This window comes from Notolepis coatsorum (assembly GCF_963971535.1).
Source record: "Notolepis coatsorum genome assembly, chromosome: 1".
Lineage (NCBI taxonomy): Eukaryota > Metazoa > Chordata > Actinopteri > Aulopiformes > Paralepididae > Notolepis > Notolepis coatsorum.
Window position 1 is genome coordinate 53,138,607 of NC_140165.1, and position 21,643 is coordinate 53,160,249.

Below are 21,643 nucleotides of genomic sequence, written 5' to 3' on the forward strand. Positions count from 1 at the left end.
TGATTGATTGATTGATTGATTGATTGATTGATTTTTATTGTGGAGTAAAAGACAGCATCCAAGGGATAAAAACATGAGACAGTGCAAGCACTTATTTCCATCATGGTCCCTGATTTTGGACATGGACAGACATCATAAAACAGAGCATCATAATAAAACATAATAAAACAGAGCATCATAATAAGACATAGAGCATCATAATAAAACATAGATCATCATAATAAAAAACAGAGCATCATAATAAAACATATAATTAATAACTGATATTGGTTTAAAAGGCTGTTTTCTGCCCACAAGCAATTATTGTCTCCTTGAGCAAGGAAGACTCAAAGAGGGTATCATTTATTTAGATGGAATGTTTGCACAAGACATTAAAATAATTTTTTTTTTTTATTATTTGCGGTGGTTTATTCTGCATTAAACCATGACCAATGGCCATGCATGCAGTATATATTACATAAAACATAATTTCACATTTGAGCGCACTATTTGGACGCGCTGTCAATGAATACGGCAACAATCATATTGTCTATACTCATGAAACGCATTGTCAATAGCTTATCGGTATGTGCCCATCTGTCTAGCTGAGAATGAGCTTAATCTATTCTATCCTGGTCTAAAATTGCATGCAGTCATTATTTTCATACATCATATTGTCACTTTAAAGGGGACATAATTATTGAAAATGGGGTTCGTCTCTATTTAGGTGCTGGGGGGAGGGGGGGTGACATAGATTGTCCTTGCCTTTTTTAGCAGTGGTGTTCAAAACGATTGCCCTTTGTGACGGGGTAACAAGCCATACATTATAATGAATTAATCAATTAGCCGTGCTTGTTGAAGCCAGGAGCACCGCCTTCCTATGTACTGCCAGTTTGTAAACGTTTTTTTACTCTTGGGTGTGGGGTAGCCAGGGTGTGTGTGTGTGTGTGTGTGTTTGTGTGTGTGTGTGTGTGTGTGTGTGTGTGAGTGTGTGTGAGTGTGTGTGTGAGTGTGTGTGTGCGTGCGTGCGTGTGCGTGCGTGCGTGCTACACCCACCAAAAAACTACACCCGTGTGTTCAGAACAATGGAAGAAAGATGTGTTGTGAAATAAATAATTACAATTAGATTTAGACTATAGGATCTTTGCAAAAAAGCACAACATCTTTGCAAAAAAAAAAGCGTAACAAAAAGCATTGCAAAAAAAGCATGTTCTGCAGATTTAAGGAAGTCGTATGAAATTGTCGATAATAAATATACATAGTATGTCCCCTTTATTGCATTATGAAAAAAAAACATACTAAAGTCTCATATGCCATTCGGTGGATTGGCGGCCAGTGGGAACTGAACCCCAAACCCCGGCTGAGTCAGTGCCGTGCTTTTGAGATACATGGCATCAATCAATCAATCAATCAATCAAAACCAGCAATCAGCTATATGAGTGTCACCCAGTATAATGCGATTGCAGCACAGCGCTATATCAACACCGATCTGAATCCTCTCAGAGACCACTGCCCCTCCCTGCCCAGAGTGAAGCCCGTGCCGGCGGAAGGGGCCAAGTCCAACCCGTCCAAGCGCCACCGAGACCGGCTCAACTCGGAGCTGGACCGCCTGGCCGGCCTGCTGCCCTTCCCCGACGAGGTGACCTCCAGCCTGGACAAGCTGTCCATCCTGCGGCTGAGCGTCAGCTACCTACGCACCAAGACCTTCTTCTCAGGTGAGGGGAAAGACTCTGTGACCAACGCGGTTCAACGAGAACGGAACCGTCTGTAGTGTGGTAGTGAAAGGGTTGACCTTCTGTCGTGTGGCAGTGAAAGGGTTAACCTCTGTATTGTCGCAGTGAAAGGGTTAACCATTTTGGTAGTGTGCTAGTGAAAGGAATATCGTGTGTTTGGATAGTTATTATTATTTGTTTCATTATAGTACAGGAAGAGTTGTCAAGTTTAGCTTTATTTGTCATATATAAAGTCTACATGTACTGTACAGTACATTACAGTGAAATGCTTGGTTCCGTATGAGACCCCTGAGATTGTGCTTCATACAGTAAACAAGTTAAAAGAATAAAGACCAAACACTGTACAATTTATACTTATATAATATTATTTAAGAAGTTGGGGAAAGCATGGGGGGTGCAGGGTATTAAGAGAAAAACATAGCAGTGTGGGGTATTCAGAGAAAAGCTTGGGGTGCGGGGGTATTAAGAGACATTTAAAAGAGAGAAAGAGAAAGAACCAGAGTCGGTCCTTGGAATGTTGAAAAGCGGGATTATCTGAATATTGAGGAGGGTTTTGAATGTGGAGAGAGACACGTCTTGCTCTCTGGCGGAGACTGAAGACGTGTACCACAGCTAGGGAGCAGTAGCCTGCATGGCTACCATGTTGGTGTGTGTTTGTGCTGTCTGTCAGGGCCAGGGAGGCCTGGAGCTGGTGGACCCAAGGGAGCGCTTAAGGCAGTAGTGTAGTGCAGGGGTGTAAAAAGTACCCAGAAATTATACTTAAGTGAAAGTATGGGTACCGTCTCAAAATCGTACTCAAGTAAAAGTCAGAGTATCTGGCTAATAACACACTTGAGTAAAAGTCAAAACGTTTCTACTTTTAAATGTACTTAAGTACTAAAAAGTAAAAGTAAAAACCTTTTTTTAATTCCGGGGCAATGAAATGTTCCGTTTCTTCCTCTTCATCACTCGTACTATCGTTTGTGGCCATCTTCTGTAGCTTGTCACTCTGACTGTCTATTCTTCTGATAGCAGGTGTTTAATCAAAGATCCCCGCTTTCTAGTCTAATGCATGTACAGAGAAGAAAAGGGTATGTATCTGCTTGTCTAACTCCAGGGTAGATGGCAAATAAGCTATTTTCCCAAAAAGTTGGCGTGTTCCTTTAAAGGACCTTCAGGGACCTTCATCAGGACATAAAAAGATGTTTAAGGGACCTTCATCAGGACATAAAAATATGTTTAAGGGACCTTCATCAGGACATAAAAAGATGTTTAAGCCACATCAGGGACCTTCATCAGGACATAAAAAGATGTTTAAGGGACCTTCATCAGGACATAACAAGATGTTTAAGGCACATCAGGGACCTTCATCAGGACATAAAAAGATGTTTAAGGCACATCAGGGACCTTCATCAGGACATAAAAAGATGTTTAAGGCACATCAGGGACCTTCATCAGGACATAAAAAGATGTTTAAGGCACATCAGGGACCTTCATCAGGACATAAAAAGATGTTTAAGGCACATCAGGGACCTTCATCAGGACATACAAATCTTTAAATTGAATTTGAAAAAGTTTACTACCCGCACCACAAACTGTTTTGAGAGTGTGCATGTTGATTGCTTCTTATAGTATTCTGAATTAAGACCGCCCAAATGTAGGGCCCACAGGTACATTTTGGCTCTCCAAATGGAGCGGGGAGATATTCTATTTGGTCTATTTTGACTCGAGTGAAATAACTTGATGATAACAAGGAACCGACGTGTCGGCAATAAGAACTTAGACGTTGTTATTTACTTTACTTTGACTAATTGACACATTTGTTGGCCCACGAATCACTCAGCCCCTCTAAAACGTGTGAGTGTAACGGGGAAGCCCGTGGGTATGTCCACAGTCACGGAAACAGGTGTGTTGACGAGTGACTGTGGCAGTGCGGGCTGGTAAATTAAACTCACTTTCCCATAACAGGGTTAACAGACCCATAGGTACGGTAGTTAGGAGTGAATTCACTTCTTAGTGCAGCGGCCTGTGTCGTCGCCCGCGGACGCGGGAGCCCCCTGTTCGACTCCCCCTCGGGACATTCTCATTTAACATCAAACACAACGCAGACCCAGTATGATCCGTCACAGTGGTGCCGTGACCCGGATGTCCTGAGGGGCGTGAGTTTAGGGAGGTGAGTGTAACGGGGAAGCCCGTGGGTATGTCCACAGTCACGGAAACAGGTGTGTTGACGAGTGACTGTGGCAGTGCGGGCTGGTAAATTAAACTCACTTCCCCATAACAGGGTTAACAGACGCATAGGTACGGTAGTTAGGAGTGAATTCACTTCTTAGTGCAGCGGCCTGTGTCGTCGCCCGCGGACGCGGGAGCCCCCTGTTCGACTCCCCCTCGGGACATTCTCATTTAACATCAAACACAATGCAGACCCAGTATGATCCGTCACATGAGCGCGCCCCTACTGAATGATCAGAGAGACAGGGTTGGTTTCACTCTGAGACTACCCTCCTGATGACGGGACGGTGCTATGAGCTCGGACTGGTCTGGCAGAGAACTAGAGATGCAGCAGAATCTCCTGATTAACTCTGGCAAGCATGACGTTATCCTGACCTGAGCTAATCAGATTTGGCCGCTGACCATCTCAGCCTTAGCCCTGAATGGAAGTGGTGAGGCTTGTGTACGTGGGCGTGGTCACCGACAGTCAGCTATCCTCGGTGCAGTAAAAAAAAAGTTTCCGGCGGTCAGGTGGCGTAGCGGAGATTGTGCTCGTCGGAGAGTCAGCATTGCCTTGGCTTGGGCTGATCGCTATACTAACTCATTTGGCTGAGTTAGGGGGAGGGAAGCCGTGGGTGGGTCCTGGGCGTTGTGGACAGCGACCCCTACAGTTCGGTCAGGGCGCCTGCACAGCGAGGGTAGGATCTGGAGAGAGGTAGTGCGACCTTCCCCACGTTGCGCTCTCCCGGTGAGAATCTGCGCTGCCAGGCTGGCTGCCGGCTGGCTGCACATGTGTCGGAGGAAAACATGTGACAGTCTCCGGCCTCCCGGACCAACAGTAGGGGGGGGGTGCGCAACAACCAGGAAGGGGGTTGGGAATTGGCATAACGACTAACAGTGGGATGGGAGAAAAATCGGAAAAAGGAGGGGGAAAAAGATAATAAAAAATACGGTTCCTTTTTGACTTTTTGACTGTTGGTTAAAAGGCAAATTCCACCACAAAGCAACATTACATGCCTTTACCAGATTGACGCATAACTGATTCATGCTCGCTACATGGCCAAAGCCATCTCTGCTCAGACGCATAGCTCAAAACCTCACTCAATTTCAAAGCGCTACAGTGAGAGGGTAACTTGAATCTCCTGATCCCTCGACATTTATTTTATGAATGAAAATGCAGGAAAACAGTGAATGCATGGGGGACTGTAGTCCTCGCTAGAGCATCAATCACATTATGGGTCAAAATGGTGCCTTCTGGTGCCCTCAATCTCTCTCCCAATTTCCAAATTGTCCACAATAAAGCAGAAAATGCCATAAAAAAGAATTCTTAATTTTTTTTAAAGAATTGGCCACATATAACAAAACATGCTTTTTCTTTCCCTTGAGTGTTCTTGAGATCAGATATGAGGGGGCAGTAGGAGTAGACATTCAGTAATATGGCCCCCTGGTCTCCCGGCTCCAGCCTCCCCTGACATCCCAGGCTGAAACTGTCCACTCCTCACTTCTCTTTCTAATTGTTTCAAATGTTGTTGATTGTCAACCATAGGATTCTAGCTTATTTTTTCTGCCAGATATGTAACAATCCTATATAATATCCTATATAATAGTGACAGTGGCTCAGGAGGTATATCGGTTGTCTGGTAATCAGAAGGTTCCTGGTTCGATTCCAGCTCCTCAAATTATCCAGCATGTCAAAGCATCCTTGAGCAAAGACACTTAAAGACACTTGAGCAGGTTGGCACCTTGCATGGTCGCCTCAGCTGTCGGTGTGTGAATGTATGAGTGAATGGGTGAGTGAATGTGTGAGTGAATGGGTGTGTGAATGTGTGAGTGAATGGGTGAGTGAATGTGTGAGTGAATGGGTGAGTGAATGGGTGAATGTGAGGCATAAATTGTAAAGCACTTTGGATAAACTCTGAACTCCATATAAACTCTGAACTCTGACTCCACTGCCTACACCCTAGGCTCTGTTAACCATACTGTATGACTCTGAACTCTGTTGCCTATACTCAATTTATACCTACCTACTGCTTTCATTGTCTACCCATATAGCCTACTCTATGATAGCATGTACAACAGTGCTGTATATACAGCATATTTACATTTATATCTTTATATTACAGCATATACGTATACCCATATTTGTCTGAATATACCTGCATATAACCTCTATATACTTGCTGTACACCTGCACATTTAGCCTTACCTTTAGCTCTGTATGATTATTTTTTTAACTTTTTTTTTAATATAAAGTTTGCCAATAGGGATGTATCAGTAGTATTGGCAGTGGTAGTAGTCGTAATAGTAATCCAGTCTATTTTTTTATTTTCTAAAAAATAAACTAGTTCAACACGGGTAACCACTTTTGCTTAATTTCTTTGATGGCTCAAATGTATGCTCTAGTGTCTAGTCGATTTTGTGTTTTGAGCACAACGTTCATCATAGATCTAGCCTCTTAATTTTGCTCTCAAAGTGCACCAGATTGATGCATTTAACTTTAAAACTTAAAAAGAAAAAGAAAAAAAATTATGGGGGGGCATGCCCCCGGATCCCCCTAGAGGGCCAGAGGTTCACCCACCACCACAATCTCACTAAATCCTGTGGGAAACACTGAGGATTCACATTTTGTTACTGCTGTGGGTAGGGAGTTCCACATTGTTGTGGCATAATTGCGAAACGTGTTTCGCCCCTTGTTTGTATGATAACAAGCCTTTTAGTTCATGGTTCAAAGTATTGGGAAAAGGGTGCTAGCTCGCCATCAATCAGAAGCTAGCCACAAGACTTGCATTCAGGGTCTATAGTCACAGTCAGGACAGTAGGCTCTACTTTTTGCTTTAATCCCTGTATCCTACTCTTACTAGTTACACTGCTGGCCAAGAGTCAGTATAAGAGATTTATACTCAGTAGTACTAATTTATATATTTTATACTCAGTTTAATCATCAGTACATTGTATATAACTATTGCACTTTACTGCTACAGTTACACTCTGGTTGGATGTCAAACGTATTTTTGTTGTACTTGTGCTGTATGATGACAATATATTTGAATCTAATCTAATCTAATAAAAGAGCTGTATCAATGCAGTCCATGTCCATTCCATTCCGTCAATTTTGTTGTTTGGGCTTCTGACAAGGGCTTCTTATTACTCTCCCAAAACACTCCTGACACAGTGTGCCACAGGCCAGAGACTCTCCCCGTAATACATGCATGAATAAACAAAGACACACACTGAGATATGAGTTGTTCATCCTGCCAGCTCCGTTCAGGCTCTCTCATACAGGATGTCTCAGAGCAAGATTCTGCCAGCTCCATTCAGGCTCTCTCTAGGGCTGACCTCGATTAGTCGAATAGTCGACTAATCGATCGAAAGGAGCCGTAGTCGACTGCCAACCTTTTAGTCAAATGCAAAAAATTCAAAAAAGATAATGGCGCACATACCAGCTGTCAGGATCCGCTCTCCCAGCCTGGTTCGATTCCTCCCCTGTTTTCCCAGGCTGGCCACACGATCCCTCCACCTCAGAAGACCTGCCCTGCAGCTCCCTCTAGCGGACTCAATACGTTACTCCCTCTGTTAGTTGGTATTCATATGTATAGTCTCCTTATGTCCTTACTGTTTAACTTAATGTTCAATGTGTGTAATGTCTTCCTGTCTGTGTTGCCCACTCTGTTTCCCGGTCTGGTTTAGTGTTGTATTTGTATGTATCATTGTTGTTCCTTACTGTCATGTTGTATATTGTTGTCATTGTTTGTCTGTCCAGGTGTGTCTTGTTAGTGATTAGTCTCCCTATATATCCTGTCTGTTCCTGTCACTCCCCTGTCGGTCCGTTAATCTATCTTATCACATCCGTTCTTATCAATATCAACGTGTGGTTGTGTTTCGACGCAGCACTCTTCCGTGCTGTGCTCTCCACGTTAGGTATTATTTTGTCTGCCAGCTTATGCTGTGGTACTTATTATTTTGTTGTTGTAGTTGAAGCCAAGTAAAGCCTTTTTCCAACTACACCCCGTTGTGTCCTGCCTGTCTCTCTTCCTCGTTCCTGTTTTTGCGATTGGGTCCACACCAACAACGAATCCTTACACCAGCGAGGCTAACTGCCTAAGAAAACGGGCACAGAGGCACTGAAAGAAGATTTCACACACTAGACATATCAAGATGTATCCATCAGTGGACCAATTGCATGCTTTCGCAGAGGACAAGAAGCCTTCCGTCGACTTCTTCACACATTAAGCACAGCCCAAATGGAATGATCCCCCCCAAAAATATTTTTTTTCTTTTTTACTACCAGTTGACTATCTGCAAATTTTCGGCCAATCAAAGTCGACTATACAAATCCTTAGTCGGGGACAGGCCTAGCTCTCTCATACAGGATGTCTCAGAGCAGGGTTCTGTTTGCGGTCTGGGCCTTTAATAATGCAAAGAAAACCACAGTAAAGAATTTATAAGAATGGAGGAAGCAAAATGTTTGTTTTAGATGGGTGGATCTTTTTTTTTTGTGTGTTTTTATTATTATTTTATTATTGTGTTGGTAAGAGCTCCTCCACTGGAGTTGGGGGGCATGGTGGTGGTGGTGGGGGTGCTTTTGCAAAGTGCACGCTGTTTGTGCAGAGTGGGAAGAGAAACAGTTCAGCTACACAGAGGAATGTAGCCTTAAAGCAAGTAGTAGCAAGTATTAAAGCAAGTAGTAGGCTAAATACACACAGTTACACTCAGTAGTAGGCTAACACACCATAGTAATACACACAGTTACAGGCAAGCGATACCGGAGTCTCATGGCAAGCACAGAGACTCAGAAGGAGCTTCTATCTCCAGGGCCCAGGAGTTCAAAACTTTTAATCCCTATCTGATCGGATCAGATTTGGATTGTGGGTAGTTCAAAACCAAAAAACAGGATCAGGATCACTTTGATATCCGATCAGATCAGGAAATCAAATCCAAGCTTTAATCTGGATCAAATCTTCAAAACGGGTATTTCAAACCGACAACACAGGATTGGGATCAATTTGGGATCAATATCTTGATCCAACCAGAGGGGTGGATTTCCAGTGGATTACCAGAGCAAAATGTACTATACAATTTATAAAAAAAACATGTTTCAATATAAATAAGATGGCAAAGTTTGTTAACTGAAATAATATACAATTTTAATCCTCTTTTTTTCTCCACCTGATTTTCTGTGCTTTTTCCTCCCATCCCAATTTAGTCATTATTGTCAGAATGCAGGTAGGTGAATTCCAATGGGTGAAGGCAATCACAGAGACAGAGAGTGTTTACTCTTGAACAGGTTCGACTTTAATAGTAAGAACACAGAGTAAATTCTAAGAGAGAACAAGTGCTAATAGCACAAGTGGAAAATAAGGTAAATGGGAGCTTATTGGAGGTCCAGAGTAGAACCGTCTGCGTTATCCCCGAACGCAATTAGTGAAGACCTGACAATGGACAAGCAGAAGAGAGGTATGTTACATAGACACCAAATACCAAAATTCCACACACACCCCCGTGACAGCCAATCAGGAACCACCCCTAAGTGACAGCACTAATTGACAGGAAAATGACAGGTGACAAGCCCAGTGACATATGCCAGGAATGTGGGTGGTCACCGACCGAGGTCGGTGTCCAGAACGTAACAGTACCCTCCCCCGACGAACGGCACCAGACGTTCACCTAGGAGCCTCGGGATTCAGCCGCCGGAAATCAACGATCAGGCTGGGATCTAAAATATCCCTTTGAGGCACCCAAGAACGCTCTTCTATCCCGTACCCCTCCCAATCCACCAAGAACTGAAACCCCCTACCCCTCCGCCTACAACCCAGTATCCTCCGCACCGTGTAAATGGGTTGACCGCCAATAAACCGGGGCGGAGGAACCACAGGCAGTGGCGGGGCCAAGGGCGATGAGAGGAATGGCTTCAACAGGGACACATGAAACGTCGGATGAACCCTCATAGAGCTCGGAAGTCGTAGCTTGTAAGCCACTGGATTAACCCGATGAATCACTTTAAATGGTCCTATAAAGCGAGGAGCCAGCTTCTTGGATTCCACCCGGAGAGGGAGATCCCGGGTGGAAAGCCAAACCCGCTGCCCTGGACGGTAAACTGGAGCCGGACGACGCTTACTGTAACTGAGGGGTACAATTCCCTGACTGTATTACTAGATATGATACTTACTACCACTACCTTTGTACTTAATATTCGGCCACCCAGTACTCGGCATAAATATATTATGATGAACACTGTCACGTAGATGAAACGGATCCAACACAAATGTACGAATTAGAAATAGGTCTTTATTTCTACACAGCGATGGTGTGTAGAGCAAGCACTTAATCAAATCAATCACATTTATGAATGGGAATTAGTATGCACTTTTATGGCAAGAGTATTCGTCGGTATATCAATAGAGAATGTCCAATCTCTGAAGGCGCAGGTGGTACATATACGACCTGGAATAGTTTAAGGAATAACAGCAATGATACTTCAATGATTATATACTGGATACACTAGGGGGGGTTAATCCGGTCGCTTGTAAGCCGACAGGAGTAGGAAGGGGGGGGGGGTAGAATCCGGCTGCCTCATCCGGCCAAGGGTATCCCAGGTGAACCCACTGTAGTGCCGTTCAATGCGCCGGCGATCCTTGGACCACAGATGAAAGCAGGTGGACTCTTTGTGGGCCGGCGTCCTCCGGTCCACGGAGGAGAGACGTGAAGCGACCTCATCTTGCAGAGCGTCTCCTCACCTTGCGTCCTCTCCAGGGGGGGGGGTTCCAACACACGGCAGTGTCGGGGGTCTTTATCCATGGAATAATCAACGTATACAAAGCATAATCCGTGCCGGGGAAGGCGGGCTGTCGTCGGTAGAATAATCCGGTATACAGGTCCACTCGCTCGTCGGCTCTGGGGCTCCTCGGGTGCAGCTTCACGTGGGGTCAACCATCCTGGATAAGCAGCCAGCTCTCTGCCCGAAACGATGGGGTACTGACTACGGTAGTATTCTCACCGCACGAAGCACTATATATTAACAGACTATTATTAGCTTAATAGACTACGTCCAACTCGACGATATAGTGCCAAATATGACTATTCAAATATAAATATACACGATGTCTCAATACCGATGGTAAGCCGAACTTGGCCTTACTCCCACACGTGGCGTCGCGGGGAGGCTTTACGTCTGTGACTCTATTGGAGGGTAAGAAACTGGACTGAAAAGGAAGTCCTACTTTAGTAGCGCAGTATATATACGCACTATGAACAAATAGTCCCATTAGTGGTGCGGTAGCCAGATTCCTACGCGGAACTAGGACTTGTTCGTACATGTTGAGCGGTACGTTTGAACTGGGTCTGAGGGGTATGGCAGCCTGGCACCAAGGTCTCGACCAATAGTAGAATGGAGACTATTATGGGATGTTCAGTAGGCTAGAATGGATATTCAATGCATATTGTACAAGGAATATACAAGGGATATCAAGGAATATTAGAGAATATACAAATACAATTAAATATATATATATAATAAATATATATATTCGGTTTAATCTGGCCCTTCACAACACTTACGGTTAGCCTGCCGTTGGGTACTAACCGAAACCTTCTGTAGCGCCTTCCGAACCTGTTTCCACGTCCTGCGACAGCGAGCCACATGTGCCTGGGCCGAGGGCACCTCCGCCTCCTGCTCCTGCTCGGGAAACAGAGGAGGTTGAAAACCATACTGGCACTGAAAGGGAGACATACCGGTAGAAGAGGAGAGAAGGGTATTATGCGCGTACTCAGCCCAAGCCAACCTCCTACTCCACGTTGCCGGACTACCGGCAACGTAACATCTCAAGACCCCCTCCAAATCCTGGTTGACCCTCTCCGTCTGCCCGTTCGACTGTGGATGGAACCCAGACGACAGACTGACAGAGGCGCCGAGGCCGGCGGCAAACGCCTTCCAGAACCTGGAGGCGAACTGAGGACCCCGGTCCGACACGATATCTACTGGCAGCCCGTGGACCCGAAAGACATGCTGTATAATTAAATCAGCAGTCTCCCGGGCCGAAGGAAGCTTGGGGAGAGGGACAAAGTGAGCCGCCTTAGAGAACCGATCCACCACCACCAAGATGGTGGTGAATCCGTCCGAAAGGGGAAGACCAGAAATAAAGTCCAGAGATATGTGTGACCAGGGTCGTTTAGGAATAGGAAGTGGTCGGAGGAGACCCGCCGGTGCCCGTCGAGAGGTCTTACTACGTGCACACACCGGACAGGCCGCCACAAAGGAACGCGTATCCCCCTCCACTGTCGGCCACCAGAACCTCCTACGGATAAATTCCAGGGTCCTGGTTGCCCCTGGGTGGCTGGTGAGGGATGACGCATGTGCCCACTGTAGCAAGCGTGAGCGCGCCACCTTGGGAACATACGACCGTCCCGGAGGACCCCCACCAGGATCGGGCTCCCGCGTTAGCGCCGACCTTACCACCTTCTCTATGCCCCAAGACACAGGTGCCAAAATCAAGGCCGGTGGAATAATGGGATGGGGCTGCTCCTCCCGACCAGGAAGATCAAACTGGCGCGACAACGCGTCAGGTTTGATATTCTTGGAGCCGGGTCTATAGGAGATGGTATATCGAAATCGTGTGAAGAACAACGTCCACCTGGCCTGGCGAGCGTTAAGGCGTTTAGCCCCTTGGATGTAAGCCAAGTTCTTATGATCAGTCCAAATAATGAAAGGATGTGCCGCCCCCTCTAACCAATGTCTCCACTCCTCCAGTGCCAATTTGATCGCCAATAACTCCCGATTACCCACGTCGTAATTACGCTCGGCTGGTGACAGACGGCGAGAAAAAAAAGCACACGGGTGCACTTTCCCATCCTTTAAGCATCTCTGAGAGAGCACCCCCCCCCACCGCGACGTCAGAGGCATCCACCTCCACAATGAACGGAACCTCCGCGTCATGGCGGATCAATACAGGAGCGGATGTAAAACGACGTTTAAGATCGCAGAAGGCCGACTCAGCCCTAGGCGACCATTCAAAGCCAGGGAGAGAGGCCTTAGTGAGAGCTGTTAAGGGATTGGCTAAGGCGCTAAAATTGCGAATAAAGCGCCTGTAAAAATTTGCAAAGCCCAAAAACCGTTGTAACCCCTTGAGCGACGAAGGCCGTGGCCAGTCCAAAACTGCACTCACCTTGGCTGGATCCATGCGCAGATCGCCCTTCGTCAACACAAAGCCCAGGAAGGACACGGTGTCCGTGTGAAACACACACTTCTCAGCCTTAACGAATAGTTGATGCTTGAGGAGACGGTCTAGCACCTCCCGAACGTGCATTTGGTGTTGCACCATATCGCGAGAAAAAATCAGGATATCATCTAAGTAGACAAACACCGACACCCCAATCAAGTCTCGCAGCACGTCGTTAACCAGGGCTTGGAAGACTGCCGGAGCATTAGCCAAACCAAAGGGCATGACCAAATACTCATAGTGCCCATTGGGTGTGTTAAATGCAGTCTTCCACTCGTCTCCCTCTCTAATCCTGACCAGGTTGTATGCATTACGTAAGTCAAGTTTAGAAAAGACCTGTGCCCCCTGTAAGCACTCAAAGGCCGTGTCCATGAGGGGTAAAGGATATCGGTTCTTGATGGAAACGTCATTCAATCCCCTATAATCAATGCATGGGCGCTGATCCCCATCCTTTTTATCAACAAAGAAGAAGCCAGCGCCGGCAGGGGAAGTGGAAGGGCGTATGTGCCCAGCAAGCAATGCCTCCTCTATGTAGGTGTTCATGGCCAAGGTTTCGGGGCGTGAGAGAGAGAACATTCGCCCGCGAGGCGGGGAGGTACCGGGTAGAAGATTAATGGGACAGTCGTATGATCTATGAGGCGGAAGTGCTTTAGCACGCGTCTTGCTAAAAACGTCCGCCAGGTCCCAATAGATCTCAGGCACCCCTATTAAATCGGGATTAGAGGGTAGATCAGAATCTGCCACGCTCCCCACCATCCTGGAGAAAGAGGGAGGAGACAAAAGAGAAGAGGGGGGGGGAGACAAGGGTTTGGGCAAACTCCCGCTGACGATCGACTTGACGTCGGCCGCCGTTGAGAGTTCGCCCGTGCTCCAATTAATGACACGAACACATGACGACAACCAGGGATGACCCAACACCATGACAGAATAGGGGGAAAAGATGACAAAAAATGTAACCCATTCCCACTCCCCACCCTCCACCCGGATGTGTAGGGGAACAGTGCGCTGGGTGACGCTCCCACTGCCCAGAGGCCGACCGTCCAGGGCATAAACTGGTAAGGGAACCCCTAAATCCTCCACTGGGGTTCCCCACTTCACCAATCCCACGTGAATAAAATTGCCCGCCGCCCCTGAGTCAATGAGAGCCTTAGTTCCCCTAATGTCACCCCCACAGTTGATCGCCACCTCAAAAAATGTACGAGAATCCGTGGTTTTGGCAGGAATGAGCCCACCTGCTGGCGCCTTTTCGAAGCCCGACGGCGCACCTTCCATCCCCGATTGGCGCCGAGCCGATACAGCCTGGACCCGACAGCTGCCGAAGCGGTGACCGGTGCAGCCGCACCGGAAGCAGCGTCGCTCTTTGATGAAGCGCTGCCTCTCGTCGTCCGAGAGCGACATCGCTCCAAGCTGCATGGATTCATCACCCAGTGGCCCACTCGTGTAATGCATGGAATTATCAACACCAGGAGAAGAAGGAAAACATACCTGGGGCTGGGTGTTGTTGACATGCTCCTTCTCCCTCTCCCGGTGCCGATTGTCCATCTTGATGGTGGTGTTGATCAGCACTTCCAGCTGCTCGGGGATCTCACGCGCGGAGAGCGCATCTCGCATCCGCGCTGAGAGTCCCCTGATGAACAGAACCACGCAGACGTTCTCCGCCCAAGCTGTCTCCCGAGCCAAGATCCGAAAATTGATAGCATAAGCTGCGACCGTGCGGAGGCCCTGCCGGCAGTCGAGAAGACGACCACCAGCCTCGAAGATCGAGAGTACCCGGGAAGTATCGAATACTCTTCTCAATTCCCGGGTAAAGGCGTCCAGACTGTCGCAGATTATCGCCCCTGCCTCTAATTCCGCAGTAGCCCAGGAGAGAGCTTGACCGGTGAGCAGTGTGATAATATACGCTACCTGCGCTGTCTCCGATGGAAATGATCGTGGTTGCAGCCGGAAAACGAGTAGATACTGGGTGATGAATTCCCGACAACCATCCGGTGATCCGTCATAGCGAGCGGGCGCCTGCAGATGTGGTTCGCGGGACCGCTCCTGGACCCCGAACACCCCCCGACTCTCCTCTGCGTGGAGCGCTGCTTCTCCCGCCGCCGACTGAACACCAGCCACTCCTTCTTGGGCTTGTCGGGCTGTGGCCAACGCCGACTGCGCCACCGCTTGGGATGATCCGACGACCCCATTGAGTCGGATTAACTCGGCGCTGACCAGCTGCTGATGTTCCTCCATCCGTGTCTGGGCTGCTCCCTGCGTCCGGAGCATCTCCATGATGGCCTCCATGGAATTCTGATGGTCAGGTCTTCTGTCAGAATGCAGGTAGGTGAATTCCAATGGGTGAAGGCAATCACAGAGACAGAGAGTGTTTACTCTTGAACAGGTTCGACTTTAATAGTAAGAACACAGAGTAAATTCTAAGAGAGAACAAGTGCTAATAGCACAAGTGGATAATAAGGTAAATGGGAGCTTATTGGAGGTCCAGAGTAGAACCGTCCGCGTTATCCCCGAACGCAATTAGTGAAGACCTGACAATGGACAAGCAGAAGAGAGGTATGTTACATAGACACCAAATACCAAAATTCCACACACACCCCCGTGACAGCCAATCAGGAACCACCCCTAAGTGACAGCACTAATTGACAGGGAAATGACAGGTGACAAGCCCAGTGACATATGCCAGGAATGTGGGTGGTCACCGACCGAGGTCGGTGTCCAGAACGTAACACATTATGCCAATTTCCCCCTCCCCTACCTGGTCGTTGTGCGCATGTGCCCCCTACTGGTCGGTCAAGGGAGCCCTGAGGTCTACCACATGCTTCCTCCGACACATGCGGAGACAGCCAGTGGCTTTCTTTTCACCTGACCAGTGGTGCAGTGGCAAATTAACAGTAGGTCAAACGCTCCACGCGCGTGCGCGCATGCACAGTTTTTTTGGCACAGATTTTTTTTTTTTTTTTTTTTTTTTGCCTTGAAATAGAGAAGCTGAAAAAGGTAGCAGGATGTTGCCTATATTGTCAACAGATATGGTTGAAAAACAAACAATGTTTTAAATGTATTGATACAATTTCTTTAATTGAATCAACTTAAACTAGAAAAGTAAATACAAACTAAATTAACAATGTAAGTTACATTGTTAATTTAGTTTGTATTTACTTTTAGTTTAAGTTAATTCAATTAAAGAAATTGTTTTACACACAAACACAAAAGCAAACTTAAAATAATCAGACAACTTGTGTTTACTTGGTTCTTTATTTTGAGAAGGGGAAAAAGTACACATCACTTAAATTTTTTCAATGTAATTTGTTTCACAACAGTGGTTTCAAAACAGTTTCAAGTTTCTTTAATAGTTGTCATACAGAAGTACAGAATACTTTTATACAAAATGCTTCTTACTGTTACGCTCCAGAGACTGTGCTAGACAAGATAAGTATGAAATAAAATAAAGTAGCATGTAAAAAGAAGTAAAAATAGAGGTCCCAGTGTTCAGTATAGACATATGTACAATGTTCGATGCAGACTAGAAGTAACTGAGTTACCATACAATCAGTCAAGCAAGCCCCCACCAAGTGGTCCTGGGCCTATGATTTGGTTTTGCTATCCTCGTTCTCTTGTCCTCAGCTGAGCGATGGCCTCTCAGCCAAGTTGCAACATATGTTGTTGAATCCCAGAACTCTGGAGGTGGCCCGTTGATCTTAATGAACATCAAAGATGCTACCCGTGAAATCATTAACCGTGTGCGTGTTGGGGTGATAATTTGATTCATGGCACTGAATCCCCTTTCACATTCTGCAGTGCTACATGGAATTACTTTTGTGCAATTCAATAAAGGCCTAAGCTCATCGGGTATCATTTCTCCATTGCTCTCAATAAAGTCCCTGAATCCATCAATGCAAGTTAACATTCCATGGCAATGACAGACACAGCCCATCGTTCACACCAAACCTGATGAGGGGCAGGGATTCAATGTGAAACGCCCTACCCAAAGCTGTAAAGGAATGTGAATCACTATTCAAAAACACTCAAAACCCAGCTGTACAATAAATGATGGCTTTGTCAGTATTCCAATGTACAGTGTGCCCCCCCCCCCCCCCAATGTACAGCCCCCCACCCACCCAACCTCCTCCAATGTACAGTTTCTACGTCAAATGTATATACACTCTTTTTCTGGACACTTTTTGTATCACAAACAGTACTGTATTTGCAAATCTGATATGTCATAAATGTATAGATGTAGCAGTACTGTCTATCTGTATGTCATGTATGTCATATATATGTTATGATGAATTGAAAATGGGGGACCCTGATGTAAACAAGACGAAAGTCTTTCTCTGGTCTGCATCCCCTTAACAATTGTATGTATTGAGCTGTACTGTACTGTACCCATTCTGCAATCTGTTAATACACTTTTCAATCAATCAATCAATAATATTGTTCATAGCAGCTAGCCTATCTCAGACTGTTAGCTGTTGATAAAAAGTGCACTGACTTGTGTGCTGTTTGGGAACAGTTGACAATGTTTATGTAAAGACAGTAAGGGTTTTCATCAGCTCACCTGAATATGTGTTCTCAAGTTAGTATTGGACGTGTGGGACGTCGAGAGCAGCTTCGTTTTTGGTTGACACAATAAACACCTAAACACATATGTTTTAGGCGTTTTTTCAGTCAAACTCATAAACGTGTCCAGGTAGGGCCATGGAGATGCAGTGTTGTTATTGTTGTTGACATCATCTTCATCAATGCCATCAGTGGAAACATCAAATCCCTCTGCCATTATTTCGAGCTGACTGGTTCTGTTATTGTAAATTGCATGATCCATTCATTCTCATTCAGTGGTCTGCGTTTCGATTTTCACTTCCTGGTTTGCGGCCTGGAGTCCCGCCCTATCCTGCCTCTGATTGGCCTACCCGTAAAGTTTTGGCCTACCATACCCAATCGTGAGTCGTCACTCATATCTAAACAAACCAACCAATCATAGTGGGTTTTTTACGGGGAGTTTTTTTTTCTCCTCGCAGATCTTCTAGTCTAGACTCTTTCTCCCGAAAGTAGCGTGTAACGTTTTTGTGTGCGTGACTGCGCGTACACGCGGGAACATATCCATGCGCGATTGCGCGTACTTCAGCCTCAGTGACCGAGATAAAACGCCGTTTTACCGCGGTTGACCAGCACTGCACCACTGCACCTGACTCTCATTGGTGAAGTGTAACGCGTGGGAGGTCACGCTGCCTTCACCACTTCCTGTCTTTTGCTGTGCAGGCGCCCTGACCTGACCTGTAGGAGTCGCTGTCCACAATGCCAGATTACACCCCATCGACTTCCTTCCCGCTAACTCAGCCAAACAAGTTAGTATGACGGCTGGTCCAAGCGGGAGGCAATGCTGACACCCAGATTCGAGACCGGAGTCTCTCGCATTGGTGACGAGCGCAATCTTAACAATTGTATGTATTGAGCTGTACTGTACTGGACCCATTCTGCAATCTGTTAATAAACTTTTCAATCAATTTCAATCAATCAATCAATCAATCAATTCAATCAATCAATCAATCAAATCTCCGCTGCGCCACCCAGCCGCCTAAATAATACACAATTATTTTTTGTCACATTAATGGTGGCCTATTTTGTTTTCAACCAAATGCTGATGACATAAATGTTTATGCTCATAAAAGTATCACAACAAAGATTGTCAATCACAAATGTAATTTAGATGAAAGAAAAAATATCTTCAACAAAATAAAGTCCATCTGTCATCACTCATCACCTTCAGCAAACTGAAATCTCACTTAGAATTCAGCTCCTCAAAGCACATCTGGATGATCCAGCTGCCTTTGAATGCACTTTTTTTTTACCCTAGTGGGAGTATTTGTTTTTTAATTACAATTCCATTATGATTTTATATCCTTTATGTATTTAACAATATAATTCGACATTATAGATGTCTCTGCAATGTGGTCCTTGTCTTCCTTTTTTTTCATATCCACTAGATGGAGATTGGTAGGATTAAAGCACTGATATTCAGGATCTAGTCATCTTGAAAAGTCTGAATCTGGATCAGGGTGATCCTATCCTGGATTGCTTTGAAATACCGGGACAAAATCTGGCCGAGTTGTCTGATCCTGGGTCACAAAAAATGGGATTTAAAAATCTGATCGGATCAGATAGGGATTAAAAGTTTTGAACTCCTGGGCCCAGGCCATCAGGATGCTCAATGAACAATGAACAATAACAAACCATCAATACAACCACAGCACACACATCCACAGGCACACACTCACTTTAAATAAACAACAAACTGTAGCACCCACTTTACCACTTTAGACACCAACACACTTTATATTTATTGGTAAGGAAATTTGCACATCAATCTCATTCCTTATTGCACCTCATTGCACCTCACCACAAGGTGGCAACACAAGCTAAGCTATACCTCACCATTTTTACACTGTACTGTACCTGCACTGTATATACTGTACATATACTGTATATAGGTATATTGAAATTTTTTGTTGTTTACACTTGTTTACGTACTTGACTTTCTATTTTATACTTATATTATACTCATTTGATACTATCTTGTTATTATCTAATTCTAGCACACTCTCAGGAGCAAAACAGAAAGAAGCATTTCATGCAAAGTATTCTGTATTTCTGTATGACAACCAGGGTGCGAACCATGGGGGAGCTAGGGGAGCCATGGCTCCCCTAGATGAGACATCAGCTCCCCTGAAAACATGATTTGTGAATTTTTGGAGGGTCTCTAAAATACTAACAATAAATGGTATGGTTCGCACACTGATGTCAACTAATAAAGAAACTTGAAACTTGAACTCAGTAGTAGGCTAACACAACATAGTAATACACACACAGTTACACTCAGTAGTAGGCTAACACAACATAGTAATACACACACAGTTACACTCAGTAGTAGGCTAACACACCATAGTAATACACACAGTTACACTCAGTAGTAAGCTAACTAGGGCTGACCTTTGAATTTTTTTTGGAATTCGAAGCTTCGGGGCCGAGATTCGAAGCTTCGAGATAAAAAAAAAATTATACATTTCTTTTTTCTTTTTCTTTTTTAAATTTTTTCTTTTTTTTTATGTTGTGGGACTTGTACAGCACTTTGTTCAACTTTGTCAGTGCTGTAAAGTTTAAACCTTTTTAAATCTTAGACAAACAAAACACTTTGCTTTCATGAAATATTGTAAGCCGTCATTTGAGGCTTTATAAAAGCAGCACAATGAACACAAATCTGTCAGTGCCGAGTCCGACCTCATCTTAAATAACAAACAGCATTGCTTGTTGTAGTTAACAAAGAGAGGCAGAGTTGATTTTGCAAAAAAAATAAAATAAAAAAAATCATATATATATATATTTTTTAATAATACAATTTTATTTCCATATTCGAATCCCATGCCCATCGAACGAAGCGTCGAAGTATTTAAAGGCCAACTTGCAGGTTGTATTTTTGTTCAATAAACAATGTGACTAGGTGATGTAAACTACCCATAATTGAAGAGTAGGGTTTAACCTGCAAGTTGGCCTTTAAGACAGCCCTAAAGCTAACACACCTATAATACACACACAGTTACAGTCAGTAGTAGGCTAACACACTGTCACTGGCAAAATGTCTGATGTCCTCTTATCAAGCTAGCTCTGGGATTCATGCAGACAGTGCTGCTGAGTCTGCTTAGAATATTGTAAACAAATGATCGTACGCAAGTGACACCGAGCATGTAAGACGTGCTTTTCGCCGCTCCGCCGGTTTGTGACAAACTTCAATTATAAATAGTCCTTTAACTACGTTTTTTCTTTTTGGACTTTGGACACTGGACAACGTATGTTCATCTACCAGTCAGGCAGACTTTTCGACACTTTAAATCGTCCATGGGTCCTGTTAAACCCAAATTAAGGACGACGCGTGCAGGACAACAAACAATCTTTGATCAGCCACCCGGGCCACCCCCACCGCACGCGCCAGCTGCTAACATGACCAGCGGCAGCGCCTTTGATCTAGGGGCCTTACAATCAATGCTGAACTCGCTGAAGGAAGATATTTGTGGCAGAATTGACTCATCGGCAACTAACCTGAGAGCTGAAATCCTTGCAGTGCGCACGGAGCTGGTGAATATTACTGAACCATTGCTGCTGAAAATAAATGAACACGGGCAAACTATCTGCGAGTTGGAACGTGTGACGAGCGACCACAGTGACCAGCTCTCCTCGCTTGACTCCACTGTTAAGGAGCTCACGTCACAGGTGAAATTACTAACCGACAAATGTGAGGACTTAGAGGGGAGATCGAGGAGGAACAACCTTCGACTCGTGGGGATACCTGAGGGCTCGGAGGGTCCGCGGCCAACGGAATTCATCGGCCGCCTACTCAAGAACCTACTGGGCCTGGATGATGAGCCCCTACTCGACAGAGCCCATCGCACTTTGCGGGCTAAACCCAAAGAGGGAGAGACGCCTCGTCCGCTCATCATCAGGGTCCACTTCTTTCATCTCCGGAACGAAATCCTACGTCGGGCC

At 45.5% G+C, this 21,643-nt stretch overlaps 1 protein-coding gene across 1 annotated transcript in view; it reads left to right on the forward strand.

Annotated features, from left to right (window-relative positions):
- Window positions 1–1,414: 1,414 nt before the first annotated feature.
- The window catches only part of ahr1b (aryl hydrocarbon receptor 1b), a gene marked incomplete at both ends in the record, with an annotated part of 218,525 nt that continues 198,296 nt past the window's right edge, over window positions 1,415–21,643 (forward strand). The window contains one exon of the mRNA XM_084319583.1: window positions 1,415–1,694. Within this exon, the coding sequence (XP_084175709.1) occupies window positions 1,415–1,694 (280 nt within the window). The remainder of the gene's footprint in view (window positions 1,695–21,643) is intronic.